This window comes from Coregonus lavaretus (assembly GCF_964263955.1).
Source record: "Coregonus lavaretus genome assembly, contig: HAP1_SCAFFOLD_3578, whole genome shotgun sequence".
Lineage (NCBI taxonomy): Eukaryota > Metazoa > Chordata > Actinopteri > Salmoniformes > Salmonidae > Coregonus > Coregonus lavaretus.
Window position 1 is genome coordinate 703 of NW_028156571.1, and position 17,905 is coordinate 18,607.

Here is a 17,905-nt window from a genome sequence, read left to right on the forward strand (position 1 = left end):
CCTCCTCTCCTCCTCTCCTCTACCCCTCCTCTCCTCTACCTCTACCTCTACCTCTACCTCTACCTCTACCTCTACCTCTACCTCTCCTCTCCTCTCCTCTCCTCTCCTCTCCTCTCCTCTCCTCTCCTCTCCTCTCCTCTCCTCTCCTCTCCTCTCCTCTTCTAGTAGACCATTCACAACAGAGGTAACATGGTAAAAGTGTAAATGAAACTCTGGGAGCTGCTTCCTCACCTCTCTGGCATGTCTTGAAGAAAATGGCATTGTGAGGTGTCCTCAGGATGATGTTACCACCGGCGTCCATGACCAGTACGGTGACCTCGAACGCTGCTACGCCATCCTGGTCTCCTAAACACGGGAAGCCCACCTGCACCACTAAAACACAGAGAAACCACAAAGTAATCAGTATGCAAGCTATTATGACTGATTTCAAGCTATTTCACTGTACTGGCATGTGTGGTCTAGTGGTTAGTGTTGGGCTGTTGACCGTCAGCTAGCATGGATCCAGCAGCTCCTGTCTCACCTGAGGGTCTACATGGCACAGAGCCCAGCAGAGGAACGTTGACCGTGGGGTTGTCCATGATGTCCAGATCCATGGAGCGCAGTGTCTGGAACTCATAGAAGTACTCTGCCTGCAACACACATGGATGGAGGACGGCTGAAGTCTCATAGAAGTACTCTGCCTGCAACACACGAGTTTGTGTGTGTGTGTGTGTGTGTGTGTGTGTGTGTGTGTGTGTGTGTGTGTGTGTGTGTGTGTGTGTGTGTGTGTGTGTGTCTGGATGCGTTCGTGCGTCTGTGCTAGTGTGCTTGCATGCATATACAGTGCTATGAAAAAGTATTTGCCCCCTTTCTAATTTTCTCTACTTTTGCATATTTGTGATACTGAATGTTATCAGATCTTCAACCAAAACCTAATATTAGATAAAGGGAACATAAGTGAACAAATGACACAACAATTACATATTTATTTCATAAACAAAGTTATGCAACACCCAATTCCCCTGTGTGAAAAAGTAATTGCCCCCTTACACTCAATAACTGGTTGTGCCACCTTTAGCTGCAATGACTCCAACCAAATGCTTCCTGTAGTTGTTGATCAGTCTCTCACGTCGCTGTGGAGGAATTTTGTCCCACTCTTCCATGCAGAACTGCTTTAACTCAGTGACGTGTGGGTTTTCAAGCATGAACTGCTCGTTTCAAGTCCTGCCACAACATCTCAATTGGGATTAGGTCTGGACTTTGACTAGGCCATTCCAAAACTTCCAATTTGTTGCTTTTTAGCCATTTTCATGTAGACTTGATTGTGTGTTTTGGATAATTGTCTTGCTGCATGACCCAGCTGCGCTTCAGCTTCAGCTCACAGACGGATGGGTCTGACATTCTCCTGTACAATTCTCTGATACAGAGCAGAATTCATGGTTCCTTCTATTAAGGCAAGTCGTCCAGGTCCTGAGGCAGCAAAGCATCCCCAAACCATCACACCACCACCACCGTGTTTGACCTTTGGTATGATGTTCTTACTGTGGAATGCAGTGTTTGGTTTCAGTATCACAAATGACAGAAAGGGGGCAAATACTTTTTCATAGCACTGTACATGTATGTTTGTCACACAGTGAGTTTGTATTAGTACGCCCTGTGTCCCTCTCTCTAAATAATGTCTGTGTTCATCCCCCCCTCTCCCAAAGACATGCGGTCCCTCTCTCTTCTCCCCTTTGAAAATGACCCATTTGTCAGGTGATTGTGGCGGCATGGCAGAACACACACAGGGAAAAAAGAGAGAGCCCAGAACAGAGAGATGAAAGAGGGAGAGAGGAAGGGGCCAGTGATTTTTCCCTCTCTGCAGTGACTCCTTAAAGGGGCCAGTGATTTTCCCTCTCTGCAGTGACTCCTTAAAGGGGCCAGTGATTTTCCCTCTCTGCAGTGAATCCTTAAAGGGGCCAGTGATTTTCCCTCTCTGCAGTGAATCCTTAAAGGGGCCAGTGATTTTCCCTCTCTGCAGTGACGCCTTAAAGGGGCCAGTGATTTTCCCTCTCTGCAGTGACTCCTTAAAGGGGCCAGTGATTTCTCCTCTCTGCAGTGAATCCTTAAAGGGGCCAGTGATTTTCCCTCTCTGCAGTGACTCCTTAAAGGGGCCAGTGATTTCTCCTCTCTGCAGTGAATCCTTAAAGGGGCCAGTGATTTTCCCTCTCTGCAGTGAATCCTTAAAGGGGCCAGTGATTTTCCCTCTCTGCAGTGACTCCTTAAAGGGGCCAGTGATTTTCCCTCTCTGCAGTGAATCCTTAAAGGGGCCAGTGATTTTCCCTCTCTGCAGTGAATCCTTAAAGGGGCCAGTGATTTTCCCTCTCTGCAGTGAATCCTTAAAGGGGCCAGTGATTTTTCCCTCTCTGCAGTGACTCCTTAAAGGGGCCAGTGATTTTCCCTCTCTGCAGTGACTCCTTAAAGGGGCCAGTGATTTTCCCTCTCTGCAGTGAATCCTTAAAGGGGCCAGTGATTTTCCCTCTCTGCAGTGAATCCTTAAAGGGGCCAGTGATTTTCCCTCTCTGCAGTGAATCCTTAAAGGGGCCAGTGATTTTCCCTCTCTGCAGTGAATCCTTAAAGGGGCCAGTGATTTTTCCCTCTCTGCAGTGACTCCTTAAAGGGGCCAGTGATTTTCCCTCTCTGCAGTGACTCCTTAAAGGGGCCAGTGATTTTCCCTCTCTGCAGTGACGCCTTAAAGGGGCCAGTGATTTTCCCTCTCTGCAGTGACTCCTTAAAGGGGACAGTGATTTCTCCTCTCTGCAGTGAATCCTTAAAGGGGCCAGTGATTTTCCCTCTCTGCAGTGACTCCTTAAAGGGGACAGTGATTTCTCCTCTCTGCAGTGAATCCTTAAAGGGGCCAGTGATTTTCCCTCTCTGCAGTGAATCCTTAAAGGGGCCAGTGATTTTTCCCTCTCTGCAGTGACTCCTTAAAGGGGCCAGTGATTTTCCCTCTCTGCAGTGACTCCTTAAAGGGGCCAGTGATTTTCCCTCTCTGCAGTGAATCCTTAAAGGGGCCAGTGATTTTCCCTCTCTGCAGTGAATCCTTAAAGGGGACAGTGATTTTCCCTCTCTGCAGTGAATCCTTAAAGGGGCCAGTGATTTTCCCTCTATGCAGTGAATCCTTAAAGGAGCCAGTGATTTTCCCCCTATGCAGTGAATCCTTAAAGGAGACAGTGATTTTCCCTCTATGCAGTGAATCCTTAAAGGGGCCAGTGATTTTCCCTCTCTGCAGTGAATCCTTAAAGGGGCCAGTGATTTTCCCTCTCTGCAGTGAATCCTTCCCAGTGTTAAAGCGTCCGATGAAGGGGAAGGTACACAAGGCGGGCAGAGGGAGAGCAGGCTAATCCTGCAGCTGAATGGTAATTAACCAACACAGATAACTCTCCACCATGCAGCCTTTCATGCCCCCGGGCTTTGTTCCTAAGCCTCGCCGGCTGCCTTTGAAGTACAGGGGTAACAGAGCCCAGAAAAGAGAAGGGCCCTCTCTCTGTATCTCTCTCTCTCTCATTTGCCGACTCGACATGCCATTAGCGGATTACGATCTGTGTGTGTGTGTGTGTGTGTGTGTGTTTTGTGTGTGTGTATGTGAGTGTGTGTGTGTTTTGTGTTTTGTGTGTGTGTGTTTTGTGTGTGTGTGTGTTTTGTGTGTGAGTGTGTGTGTGTTTTGTGTGTGTTTTGTGTGTGTGTGTGTTTTGTGTGTGTGTTTTGTGGTCCAGCGTTGACACACCAGGGGAAATAGTGAATGAAAGAGAAGAACAAACTGGCTTGGAGGGAGCTGGAAGCTTTGGTCCGTTTCCGCTGTCTGACATCCTCTGTCATTTGCTGTCACCAGAGATGATCTCATCATGAAGAGAAATTGGTCAATACTTTGACTAAAATAAGTTTACAGTTTATTATGGATGTCAACACACTTGTTGCAGTCTACCACAATGGGGTTTTCTGTATGTGGATTCCTTGTTTTTACTGATAAGAGAATTCTACCATCCATGAACACCCCTCCTAACAAACCACTAACTCTATTAGAAGAAGAAGAAGAAGAAGGAGAAGAGGGTGAGGAGGAGGAGGAGGAGGAGGAGAGGGTGAAGGGGAGGAGGAGGAGAGGGTGAAGAGGAGGAGGAGGAGAGGGTGAAGAGGAGGAGGAGGAGAGGGTGAAGAGGAGGAGGAGAAGAGGGTGAAGAGGAGGAGAAGAAGAGGGTGAAGAGGAGGAGGAGAAGAAGAGGGTGAAGAGGAGGAGGAGAAGAGGGTGAAGAGGAGGAGGAGGAGGAGGAGAAGAGGGTGAAGAGGAGGAGGAGAAGAAGAGGGTGAAGATGAGGAGGAGGAGAGGGTGAAGAGGAGGAGGAGAAGAAGAGGGTGAAGAGGAGGAGGAGAGGGTGAAGAGGAGTGAAGAGGAGGAGGAGAAGAGGGTGAAGAGGAGGAGGAGAAGAGGGTGAAGAGGAGGAGGAGGAGGAGAGGGTGAAGAGGAGGAGGAGAAGAGGGTGAAGAGGAGGAGAAGAAGAGGGTGAAGAGGAGGAGGAGAAGAGGGTGAAGAGGAGGAGGAGAAGAGGGTGAAGTGGAGGAGGAGAGGGTGAAGTGGAGGAGGAGGAGAGGGTGAAGAGGAGGAGGAGAAGAGGGTGAAGTGGAGGAGGAGAAGAGGGTGAAGTGGAGGAGGAGAAGAGGGTGAAGAGGAGGAGGAGAAGAGGGTGAAGTGGAGGAGGAGAAGTGGGTCAAGAGGAGGAGGAGGAGAAGAGGGTGAAGAGGAGGAGGAGAAGAGGGTGAAGTGGAGGAGGAGAAGAGGGTGAAGTGGAGGAGGAGAAGAGGGTGAAGAGGAGGAGGAGAAGAGGGTGAAGAGGAGGAGGAGAAGAGGGTGAAGAGGAGGAGAAGAAGAGGGTGAAGAGGAGGAGGAGAAGAAGAGGGTGAAGAGGAGGAGGAGGAGAAGAGGGTGAAGAGGAGGAGGAGGAGAAGAGGGTGATCTTTATAGAAGAATGAATGGCACCGTGGTCCAGGGGCCTCCCACCCAGGGAGCGGTGAGGTCATGGCTCTCTGACCTGTTAACAATGTAACACGTGGCCCATGGGGCCCCTGGGATTCCTCCTGACAGAGACAGCCCCCTCGTGTGGCAGGGGAACAATCCTGCGTCCCAAATGGCACCCTATTCCTTGCTCTGGTCAAAAGTAGTGCACTATATAGGGAATATGATGCTATGGGCCCTGGTCAAAAGTAGTGCACTATATAGGGAATATGATGCTATGGGCTCTGGTCAAAAGTAGTGTACTATATAGGGAATATGATGCTATGGGCCCTGGTCAAAAGTAGTGCACTATATAGGGAATATGATGCTATGGGCTCTGGTCAAAAGTAGTGTACTATATAGGGAATATGATGCTATGGGCTCTGGTCAAAAGTAGTGTACTATATAGGGAATATGATGCTATGGGCCCTGGTCAAAAGTAGTGCACTATATAGGGAATATGATGCTATGGGCCCTGGTCAAAAGTAGTGTACTATATAGGGAATATGATGCTATGGGCCCTGGTCAAAAGTAGTGTACTATATAGGGAATATGATGCTATGGGCCCTGGTCAAAAGTAGTGCACTATATAGGGAATATGATGCTATGGGCCCTGGTCAAAAGTAGTGTACTATATAGGGAATATGATGCTATGGGCCCTGGTCAAAAGTAGTGCACTATATAGGGAATATGATGCTATGGGCCCTGGTCAAAAGTAGTGCACTATATAGGGAATATGATGCTATGGGCCCTGGTCAAAAGTAGTGTACTATATAGGGAATATGATGCTATGGGCTCTGGTCAAAAGTAGTGCACTATATTCACTCATGATTCATAAATGATTTGTCACGCTGCCTTGTTCGGAAGCAGCACATGTTATGTGTAGTGGAGTAGTGCAGTTTCGCGGGGCCCCTCTGCCTGAACAGGTGATTGAAATATTTTTCCCGAATAACAAAAATATTGACTCCATCAGTGATGGAGTTGACAAGCCACTGACGGAGTTGACAACAGACACTCAAAACAGACATATAAAAAAATTAAAATAAAAGTTCAACGCAAACATTAGTAAAATATGGAAAATGATTCATTTGAAAATCCTCAATAAAAACAACCAGTCTTTCAGCCCTCTGTCCTGGTGTGTCTTGGCTAGTTCCATTGTTTTGTTCACACACTAAGGTTGTTTTTCAATATTAGTTAGAGTTTGCTGCAACTGTCTGCTGCTAGCGAAGAGACACGGAGATTCTCACTTCTGACGCTGACGCGGCGCGGCGTTACCACGGTAACGGCACCCCCCCTTCATCCTTAAGAGTCGACCGTGCGTCAATCCAAATTAACATAATAATAAAAAAAATCCCCAATCAAAATCCATCAGTTTAAGCTAGAGATATCCTGTTTTTTTTTTTGTATGGGCTGCGTTTTCAATTCACCGCATCCACCTATGGCGGCCTTCTGCATCTGCGGTGGAAGTTGTCAGTGCTACAGCGCTGTTTATCAGACAGGAGACGTCCCGAACATCTGTCTTTCTCACAAACGTCTGTAGCGTCAGAACGGGGTATAAACGAATACTTTATGGACAGATGAGACTCTCACGAACACGATGGTGTTCACAAGTGACGCGTCAGAGAAGGAACCTGGTAACGGTTTTAAAAATGAATGGAAGTACGGAGGTAGTTTTGTGCCAATGAAAAGAAAAGGGAGTTAAATATCCAAGAAACTAAAATACTTCCTGATCTTTCTCATATCATCCTAGATATAGGACAGACACGTCAAAACCTTATTCCTTATGATTTATTTTTTGACTGTCTGTTTAGCCATTATTGAATGTGTTATCAAAAGCATTTCTAGTAAAGGCCAAATTCAATATTTTATCAAATAATAATTAACTAATTAATTATACCCCAAGACAAAAGATTGAAGTGCATTTGAACTGGGTATGGTAGTAGGTGCCAGGCGCACTGGTTTGAGTGTGACAAGAACGGCAACACTGCTGGGTTTTTCACACTCAACAGTTTCCCCGTGTGTATCAAGAATGGTCCACCACCCAAAGGACATCCAGCCAACTTGACACAACTGTGGGAAGCATTGGAGTCAACATGGGGGCCAGCATCCCTGTGGAACACTTTCGACACCTTGTAGAGTCCATGCCCCGACGAATTGAGGCTGTTCTGAAAAAAAAGGGGGGTGCAACTCAATATTAGGAAGGTGTTTATAATGTTTTGTACACTCTTGAATATACACTGTATATATAAAAGACGATTGTATTGAGCAATATACCACATTACTTCTTATTAGTGATACATTTGTTGTTTAAGAAACATTACAAAGCTCATCCTTTATTTGTGATATTTGGTGTAATTATGGCGAAAAAAAAAATAATCTGTCTGGTTAATAGAATCTGAGTGGCTGGTAGATTTATTTATTTTTTTCTGGCGTAACGCAGTGTCACGTTCGTTGATTAAAGGATCGGACCAAGGTGGAGCGTGGTAGGCGAACATATTAATATATTACGTGAACACCGACAAAACAACAAAATACGAACGAACGTAAAGTTCTGCAGGCTACAAAGCAACTATACAAAAACAAGATCCCTGTCACGATCGTCGTATACAGAGGAGGACCAAGGCGCAGCGTGGAAGGTGAACATGCTTTTTATTAATGTTACACGAACAAAACAACAAACGATACGTGAAGTCCTACGGTACAAACACTAACCAAAAGGAACAAGATCCCACACCATACTGTGGGAAACAGGCTGACTAAGTATGGTTCCCAATCAGAGACAACAAGCAACAGCTGATTCACGTTGCCTCTGATTGAGAACCACACTGGCCAACATAGAAACACAATACTAGAACGAACACAAATGAAAACTCACACCCTGGCTCAACATACTAGAGTCCCCAGAGCCAGGGCGTGACAATCCCACAAACTAAAGGTGGGAAAAAAGGCTGCCTGGGTATGATCCCCAATCAGAGATAACGATAGACAGCTGCCTCTGATTGGGAACCACACCCGACCAAACATAGAAATAGAAAAACTAGAATGCCCACCCAAATCACACCCTGACCTAACCAAAATAGAGAATAAAAGGGATCTCCAAGGTCAGGGCATGACGCGCAGTTTCTCTGGACCCAGCAAGGTATACAACCGTCCTGTAGAGGCAACCTGAACCTGCATGATGTTAGCCGTCCTCGCGCTCTCTCCCAGCTTGGATAGAAAGTTGCGCGTAAAACCAGTCTACATTTTTTACATTTTAGTCATTTAGAAGACGCTCTTATCCAGAGCGACTTACAGTTAGTGAGTGCATACATTTTTCATGCTGCCCCCCCGTGGGAAACGAACCCACAACCCTGGCGTTGCAAGCGCCATGCTCTACCAACTGAGCTACACGGGGGACTATGCCAAATAATAGTCAGTCCACCCTCCAAACCACTACCTCACTATGGATTGTGTCATTATGCAGTATACTGTCTGTGTAGCTATTTACCATATTTAGATGCTATTTATAAATGTTTTATAAAAAGTTCCGCATCAAATAGCCTAACAATGAGGAAGAAAAGTAGTCGGCTTGAGGATAAACTCAGCAACTATTTATTGTTGACCTCAGTGGGTTTTGTCTGGCTAATAGCCTACACAAACGGGCTGCAATATTCAAGGTCAATTAAATTAAATCAAATTAAATCCAACTTGAGAGACCTGAAGCCTCCTTTTTTTTTGTGTGCAAATGTTTTCACCACGGCTTTTAGGTCCAGGTAGCGGAACTGACTGTTTTCTATACCGAGTATTGCCGCCCCAGACAGTCTTTCCTGAGACATTGTGCATTATAGGTCCATTGGGCTGCACACAATATGAACTTAGTCTTGAATGATGCATGCCAAGATATACCAGAGATAAGGGACTGTTGCTATTGCAACCACACAACTCAAACATCGGTTCACCAGTACGAACCAAATCGCTTTTTTTTTGTGTTCAAGCCCTAAAGAACTGTTGTCTGCTAAAGATGGTAATCTGTTTGCATCTGCCAATTGATTGGCTGTCCAGCATCCAGACAACCTGTCCCCAGGGCTTCCTATACAGGTAATTCCTCCAACACAACTCACTCTGCCCCTACTCAGATGGTAATGCGCCGTCGCAACCTCCGCTCTCTCTCTCCCGCTACTCTCTCCTCTTCCATCCTATCATCTCTTCCCTCTGCTCAAACCTTCTCCCTCCAATCTCCTGATTCTGCCTCCTCAACCCTCCTCTCCTCCCTTTCTGCATCCTTTGACTCTCTATGTCCCCTATCCTCCCGGCCGGCTCGGTCCTCCCCTCCAGCTCCGTGGCTTGATGACTCATTGCGAGCTCACAGAACAGGGCTCCGGGCAGCCGAGCGGAAATGGAGGAAAACTAGACTCCCTGCGGACCTGGCATCTTTTCACTCCCTCCTCTCTACATTTTCTTCATCTGTTTCTGCTGCTAAGGCCACTTTCTACCACTCTAAATTCCAAGCATCTGCCTCTAGCCCTAGGAAGCTCTTTGCCACATTCTCCTCCCTGCTGAATCCTCCTCCCTCTCTGTGGATGACTTCGTCAACCATTTTGAAAAGAAGGTTGACGACATCCGATTCTCGTTTGTTAAGTCAAATGACACTGCTGGTCCTGCTCACACTGCCCTACCCTATGCTTTGACTTCTTTCTCCCCTCTCTCTCCAGATAAAATTTTGCGACTTGTGACGGCCGGCCGCCCAACAACCTGCCCGCTTGACCCTATCCCCTCCTCTCTTCTCCAGACCATCTCCGGTGACCTTCTCCCTTACCTCACCTCGCTGATCAACTCATCCTTGACCGCTGGCTATGTCCCTTCCGTCTTCAAGAGAGTGAGAGTTGCACCCCTTCTCAAAAAACCAACACTCGATCCCTCTGATGTCAACAACTACAGACCAGTATCCCTTCTTTCTTTTCTCTCCAAAACTATTGAGCGTGCCATCTTTAGCCAACTCTCTTGCTATCTCTCTCAGAATGACCTTCTTGATCCAAACCAGTCAGGTTTCAAGACTGGTCATTCAACTGAGACTGCTCTTCTCTGTGTCACGGAGGCTCTCCGCACTGCTAAAGCTAACTCTCTCTCCTCTGCTCTTGTCCTTCTAGACCTGTCTGCTGCCTTTGATACTGTGAACCATCAGATCCTCCTCTCCACCCTCTCCGAGCTGGGCATCTCCGGCGCGGCTCACTCTTGGATTGCGTCCTACCTGACCGGTCACTCCTACCAAGTGGCGTGGCGAGAAGCTGTCTCCGCACCACGTGCTCTCACCACTGGTGTCCCCCAGGGCTCAGTTCTAGGCCCTCTCCTATTCTTGCTATACACCAAGTCACTTGGCTCTGTCATATCCTCACATGGCCTCTCCTATCATTGCTACGCAGACGACACACAACTAATCTTCTCCTTTCCCCCTTCTGATAACCAGGTGGCGAATCGCATCTCTGCATGTCTGGCAGACATATCAGTGTGGATGTCGGATCACCACCTCAAGCTGAACCTCGGCAAGACGGAGCTACTCTTCCTCCCGGGGAAAGACTGCCCGTTCCATGATTTCGCCATCACGGTTGACAACTCCGTTATGTCCTCCTCCCAGAGTGCGAAGAGCCTTGGCGTGACCCTGGACAACACCCTGTCGTTCTCCGCTAACATCAAGGCGGTGACCCGATCCTGTGGTTCATGCTCTACAACATTCGGAGAGTACATTTACATTACACTTACGTCATTTAGCAGACGCTCTTATCCAGAGCGACTTACAAATAGGTGCATTCACCTTATAGCCAATGGGATAACCACTTTGGCACAGGTCCTAATCCAGGCACTTGTCATCTCCCGTCTGGATTACTGCAACTCGCTGTTGGCTGGGCTCCCTGCCTGTGCCATTAAACCCCTACAACTCATCCAGAATGCCGCAGCCCGTCTGGTGTTCAACCTTCCCAAGTTCTCTCACGTCACCCTGATCCTCCGCACACTCCACTGGCTTCCAATTGAAACTTGCATCTGCTACAAGACCATGGTGCTTGCCTACGGAGCTGTGAGGGGAACGGCACCTCCGTACCTTCAGGCTCTGATCAGTCCCTACACCCAAACGAGGGCATTGCATTCATCCACCTCTGGCCTGCTGGCTCCCCTACCTCTGCGGAAGCACAGTTCCCGCTCAGCCCAGTCAAAACTGTTCGCTGCTCTGGCACCCCAATGGTGGAACAAGCTCCCTCACGACGCCAGGACAGCGGAGTCACTCACCACCTTCCGGAGACATTTGAAACCCCACCTCTTTAAGGAATACCTGGGATAGGATAAAGTAATCCTTCTACCCCACCCCAACCCCCAAAAAAATCAAACAAAAAAAAACATTGTCAAGTGGTTATCCCACTGGCTATAAGGTGAATGCACCAATTTGTAAGTCGCTCTGGATAAGAGCGTCTGCTAAATGACATAAATGTAATGTAATGTAATGTAATTTATTTCCATAACGTGTTGAGGCCGGCAATTAAGGAGAACGAGAGTCTCAATTAACGGACGTTACAGAACTGCTGTATTTGAACTCCCTTCTGCCCAGTTTCCCTGAAGTTGCTACGGCAATCAAGCAGTTTTTTACCATCCCTGTAACTGTCGCTCCTGCGGAGAGATCGTTTTCTAAACTAAAACTCATAAAGAACTAGCCTGCCTAAGAAGCATTAGGCTCTCGGTCTGATATGCGCTTTTGAAACGCCTGAGTAAGCTCCACTTATTGCACTGGCGCTTTCGTAGCTTTCATCACTAGTATCCCCTTACACTTGTTTTGGGAGGGTTACTGTCAAAATGATTTATTCATTAAAAAATAAAAATAAAATAGACATGGATGACAGCCGCATGGGCCTCTAGAGCTGGTGGGCCCCTTTGCCTTGAGGGGGAGGCACAGGTGTCTGGTATGCCAGTCTGGTGGGCCCCTTTGCCTTGAGGGGGAGGCACAGGTGTCTGGTATGCCAGTCTGGTGGGCCCCTTTGCCTTGAGGGGGAGGCACAGGTGTCTGGTATGCCAGTCTGGTGGGCCCCTTTGCCTTGAGGGGGAGGCACAGGTGTCTGGTATGCCAGTCTGGTGGGCCCCTTTGCCTTGACGGGGGAGGCACAGGTGTCTGGTATGCCAGTCTGGTGGGCCCCTTTGCCTTGAGGGGGATGCACAGGTGTCTGGTATGCCAGTCTGGTGGGCCCCTTTGCCTTGAGGGGGAGGCACAGGTGTCTGGTATGCCAGTCTGGTGGGCCCCTTTGCCTTGAGGGGGAGGCACAGGTGTCTGGTATGCCAGTCTGGTGGACCCCTTTGCCTTGAGGGGGAGGCACAGGTGTCTGGTATGCCAGTCTGGTGGACCAAAAGGTTCAATTCCCACCCTGACGTTAGACAAACAATCTGACAGAGTTTATGTTTTTTACGGAGTTGACAAAAGTGACCATTTTTCTTCATTCATAGTGGTACACACAGTAGCGATTTAGTTTTTTTCATCAGTTGCTTTATGACTCTAAAACCTAATTAAATGTAACATATTTTAACCAAAATTCATATATCTATCAGGCAGATGGTTTTTGTGACCATGGTGATTTCAATATTGTTTGTTTAAATCTATCAAAAAGTAGAGAACTTTCCAGATCATGAGTGGCCTTGTTGCACTACATGTAATGAGGACATGAATAAGGGGTCCTTATGGTATAGCTGCCCCTGATCATTCCTGATTCATTTAGGCTCCATTACAGCCATTATTTTTGAGCTGTACTCCCCTCAGCAGCCTCCACTGGTTCATATGCTATCTGGGGGGCCCAAACCCAAAACATGATTTATATATATATATACAGTGGGGAGAACAAGTATTTGATACACTGCCGATTTTGCAGGTTTTCCTACTTACAAAGCATGTAGAGGTCTGTAATTTTTATCATAGGTACACTTCAACTGTGAGAGACGGAATCTAAAACAAAAATCCAGAAAATCACATTGTATGATTTTTAAGTAATTAATTTGCATTTTATTGCATGACATAAGTATTTGATCACCTACCAACCAGTATGAATTCCGGCTCTCACAGACCTGTTAGTTTTTCTTTAAGAAGCTCTCCTGTTCTCCACTCATTACCTGTATTAACTGCACCTGTTTGAACTCGTTACCTGTATAAAAGACACCTGTCCACACACTCAATCAAACAGATTCCAACCTCTCCACAATGGCCAAGACCAGAGAGCTGTGTAAGGACATCAGGGATAAAATTGTAGACCTGCACAAGGCTGGGATGGGCTACAGGACAATAGGCAAGCAGCTTGGTGAGAAGGCAACAACTGTTGGCGCAATTATTAGAAAATGGAAGAAGTTCAAGATGACGGTCAATCACCCTCTGTCTGGGGCTCCATGCAAGATCTCACCTTATGGGGCATCAATGATCATGAGGAAGGTGAGGGATCAGCCCAGAACTACACGGCAGGACCTGGTCAATGACCTGAAGAGAGCTGGGACCACAGTCTCAAAGAAAACCATTAGTAACACACTAAGCCGTCATGGATTAAAATCCTGCAGCGCACGCAAGGTCCCCCTGCTCAAGCCAGCACATGTCCAGGCCCATCTGAAGTTTGCCAATGACCATCTGGATGATCCAGAGGAGGAATGGGAGAAGGTCATGTGGTCTAATGAGACAAAAATAGAGCTTTTTGGTCTAAACTCCACTCGCCGTGTTTGGCGGAAGAAGAAGGATGAGTACAACCTCAAGAACACCATCCCAACCGTGAAGCATGGAGGTGGAAACATCATTCTTTGGGGATGCTTTTCTGCAAAGGGGACAGGACGACTGCACCGTATTGAGGGGAGGATGGATGGGGCCATGTATTGTGAGATTTTGGCCAACAACCTCCTTCCCTCAGTAAGAGCATTGAAGATGGGTCATGGCTGGTTCTTCCAGAATGACAACGACCCGAAACATACAGCCAGGGCAACTAAGGAGTGGCTCCGTAAGAAGCATCTCAAGGTCCTGGAGTGGCCTAGCCAGTCTCCAGACCTGAACCCAATAGAAAATCTTTGGAGGGAGCTGAAAGTCCGTATTGCCCAGCGACAGCCCCGAAACCTGAAGGATCTGGAGAAGGTCTGTATGGAGGAGTGGGCCAAAATCCCTGCTGCAGTGTGTGCAAACCTGGTCAAGACCTACAGGAAACGTATGATCTCTGTAATTGCAAACAAAGGTTTCTGTACCAAATATTAAGATCTGCTTTTCTGATGTATCAAATACTTATGTCATGCAATAAAAAGCAAATTAATTACTTAAAAATCATACAATGTGATTTTCTGGATTTTTGTTTTAGATTCCGTCTCTCACAGTTGAAGTGTACCTATGATAAAAATGACAGACCTCTACATGCTTTGTAAGTAGGAAAACCTGCAAAATCGGCAGTGTATCAAATACTTGTTCTCCCCACTGTATATATATATATTGGGGACCCGCCTTGCAGGGATGTGTGCCACACAACTGGTAATGTTTAGCCTAGGCTCCTCTTGTGAAGTCTTCATGAAGCTCAAAGTCTCTGAACATAAAAGAGGATACATTTTCATCCTCATTGCATTATTATCATCAATAGTTTATAACCGTTTTATGTGTGTTATACATAAATGTCAATATTGTCCAATTGCCTCACAGTAGGTTACCAAATCACTTATAGGAGAGAGAAGACTTGTTGAAAGGCATTTTGTGTAGATAAAAAAAAATATTTTACCACTTCACTGACTGTTATTGCCAAAGCTGTTACTCATAACAGAGATTATGAACAAGGCAATAACACCATTGCACAAAGCGAATCCCAAATGGAACTTTCTTTTCCCTCTCAGTTCCAATAAAGCGCGCGGGATGGGTCTGGCACGCGTCTGAGAATTTGACCCAATGTTTTCAATGCGCAGATGGACCAGATGTTTGGCACATGTCCTAGAGGCGGCCTCGCCGCGGCCCGGTGCTTTGATCCGTGGCGGCAGGTTCCACGACACCGACATGTAAAATACCGCAAGAGATGGGAATTAGAATATTAAAAAAGGAAACTGGTCAGAGAGCTCAAGCTAAAACTCTTTTTAAAAATCAATCATCTGCTGCTACCGCGCACATAGGCTTATTTTTTAAACCTCAAAATTGCGTAGTTGTTTGATCAGAATTGGGTCTTTGATGTAGGGGAAAGCGTGAGAAACAATAGTTCAGAAGAAATGTGGACTAGTTTATGAATGAAGGCTTAAGTGTGGGGGATAGTCAGTGGCTCTTGCCTAGTTTATTGATCTTTATCGAGACAATAATTTCAAAGACATTCTTCATTTGAAGTGAGTTTTTTTTTTTTTATGCATAATGTGGTTAATCAATGCGTACTAAATATAGGCTATTAGCCTTACCGATTCAAAATAATAAGAACAACAAAATGTATCATTATTTTATCAAAACAAAATGAATTACAGCCTTTTTGCCATATAGAATTGCGCGCTAGTCACCGCATTGTGCATTAGGCTACAATTACGCGCATGTTCTCAGATCAATAGCCTTTGATATGGCCTATCAATGATCACTAAAAGTCTTACAATAAATGGAATCAAATATACACATTTTCCTCTTTTCAAATGTAGGTAGGCCTATAAGCTAATGTGATCCTGTCACCGTCTCCTACCTGTTCAGTAGCTTGCCAGGTGAAGTTGACGTTCTGGATATTCACTGGGATCGCAGGCATCCTCTGCTGGGCCTTTCTGAAGTCAGTTGTGAATGGAGCCATTTTCCCCTCGGACACGATCAAGATATCCTCCTCAAACCCTGTACAATAACACACACATTTACAACATGATCCCCTAACTTTTCCTTAAGTCAGTTGTAAATGGGGCAATCTTTCCCTCTGACACGATCAATGATATCCTCCTCAAACCCCTGCACAATAACACACACTGACATTTCAACAAGAGCATCAACACATGCGAAAGAGCATGGGGTGGCTACAACATTTTTACTCAGTCCAATATAATAGGGGTCACAGTGCATGGAACTTACCCTTTAAAGTTAAAGTTACAATCCAACTTTTCTATGCACGTTAAGCCAATACAAGTGACACTGTAACATTGGTTAATTGCAAATAAACGCTACTTACCAATTAGGATTCTGGCTTGGTTGGCATCAATCCACATGTACAAACTTCCCTGCTGGTCCTGCGCAGCTTTGGACACCAACCCACCCAAAAGTAGAAGAAAGCACGTTTTGAAGGGGGACAGAAAAACAGAGGCTGTATCGGTAGCCATTCTGAGTTGCAGCCTCTCAAATCTAACCCTTTAAATTGTGAATTGATCTCCGTTCGGTCTCCTCGTAGTTAAAATTGTGCGTCTGTGTATCCTGGGTTAGGCACTGTACTCTAGTCTGGTATGCCGAGAGCGAGCCTCTTTCATTGACAGTGAGACGCCTGCGCTTCGTCGCAAGCTACTTGTACACAGCAGGCGCTGCAGGGAGGATGTGTGGCCACACGGTGGCGCAGTGGGCAGTAAAGAGTTGGCGCACATTTAGTTAGGCTATGCCCTGCCTATTGATTCATGCGGTGGGAAGTAAATGGCTTAACATGTTGACAAACAACTGGCACTATAAATACTTATTTATTGGTCGGAGTATTGGTCTAATCTTTCCTTTTTTTTTTCTTTTTTTTTTTTTACACACATCCGTTTTTATGATGAATCCCAGTAAAATAAACATAACAATCATTATAATTGATAGCCTACAAAATATTCACATGGTGATGAGAATTGAATGATGTTGCTAGTAGACCTATTCTCTGAAACATATATATATTTTTTTTTTGCATTGACTCAATACAAGCTTCCAGAATAGGAAGAGGAAAAAAGGGGGGGGGGGGGGAATTCAAGACAAATCATCTTCCTGTGTGGTCTATGTCTTATAAGGCTCATAAACTCTCCAAGATAAACACTTCAGATGGTGGTATGTCACCTGGTGCCTTCTTCTAAAGGATGGGACTCCGGGGTATTTGAGTGGAAACGGGTGAGAATGCAGAAATTCCAGACATTAGTTATTTTATTGCATTCCAACAGAGTTTTGTCAATGATTCAATATTTCAAATCAATCTCACTGGATCACTGAAGAACAAATCCCATAGGCTACACTGAGTATAAAGCATTTTTAAATTCATTTTTATTTAAAATAAAAAAATAAAAAAATATCCATATAATTCCTACAATAGAATGTTTCAAACCAGTAGGCCTACAACCTTTATTAATCACGAAATTCTTATTTGTGAACTTCCAATGAATGTAGACTACATTTCCTACAACCCTATTCCACACATGTATGCACTCACTAACTGTAAGTCGCTCTGGATAAGAGCGTCTGCTAAATGACTAAAATGTAAATGTAATCATGCCCTCACCTGGTCTAAAGGTGACACGACATGCATACAAGACAGTCTCTCATACAGTATGTAGTAGGCCTTTATCATACAGTTAGGTGGTTTATGCAAAATAGTCTACAGTGCTCACAAAATACAATAAATAATAGACTATAGATTCCTATAGACTATTATAGGAATGATGCAGTGTTGGAGCTCGGCGCTTAAGTATTTCACTGTACACTGCAACTACATCTGCGACCCTGTGGATGTGACTAAATAAAAATCGAATCGAATCTATTTCATTGGCTCAACCCTTAGACTCCCCTTTGAGGCAAACCTCCTAAATCAATATTCATATAAAACAATGTGTTTGTAAAACGACTCATTTAAATAGAATTCTGTCAGACACGCACTAGATAGAACCTACTTTTTAGACGTGATGGTTCTTATAGCAGGTCATTGAGCTGCCTGCCCCCTGCCTGTAGACAGCTGACTGACTTTGGTAGACTTTCTTCTTCTTTTTCTTTTTTTCTTT

The 17,905-nt window shown here is 45.7% G+C and overlaps 1 protein-coding gene across 1 annotated transcript; it reads right to left on the bottom strand.

The window, feature by feature from the left end:
* Positions 1 to 231: 231 nt before the first annotated feature.
* On the bottom strand, positions 232 to 17,872 carry LOC311126188 (wnt inhibitory factor 1-like; the record flags this gene model as incomplete). The annotated part of the gene is made up of 5 exons (XM_084200205.1): positions 17,798 to 17,872; positions 16,132 to 16,197; positions 15,664 to 15,803; positions 521 to 629; positions 232 to 372 (listed from the first exon to the last, which is right to left on the bottom strand). Coding segments are annotated over exons 2-5 (427 nt in total), but the record flags the coding sequence as incomplete, so codon positions are not given.
* Between the last annotated feature and the right edge of the window lie 33 nt (positions 17,873 to 17,905).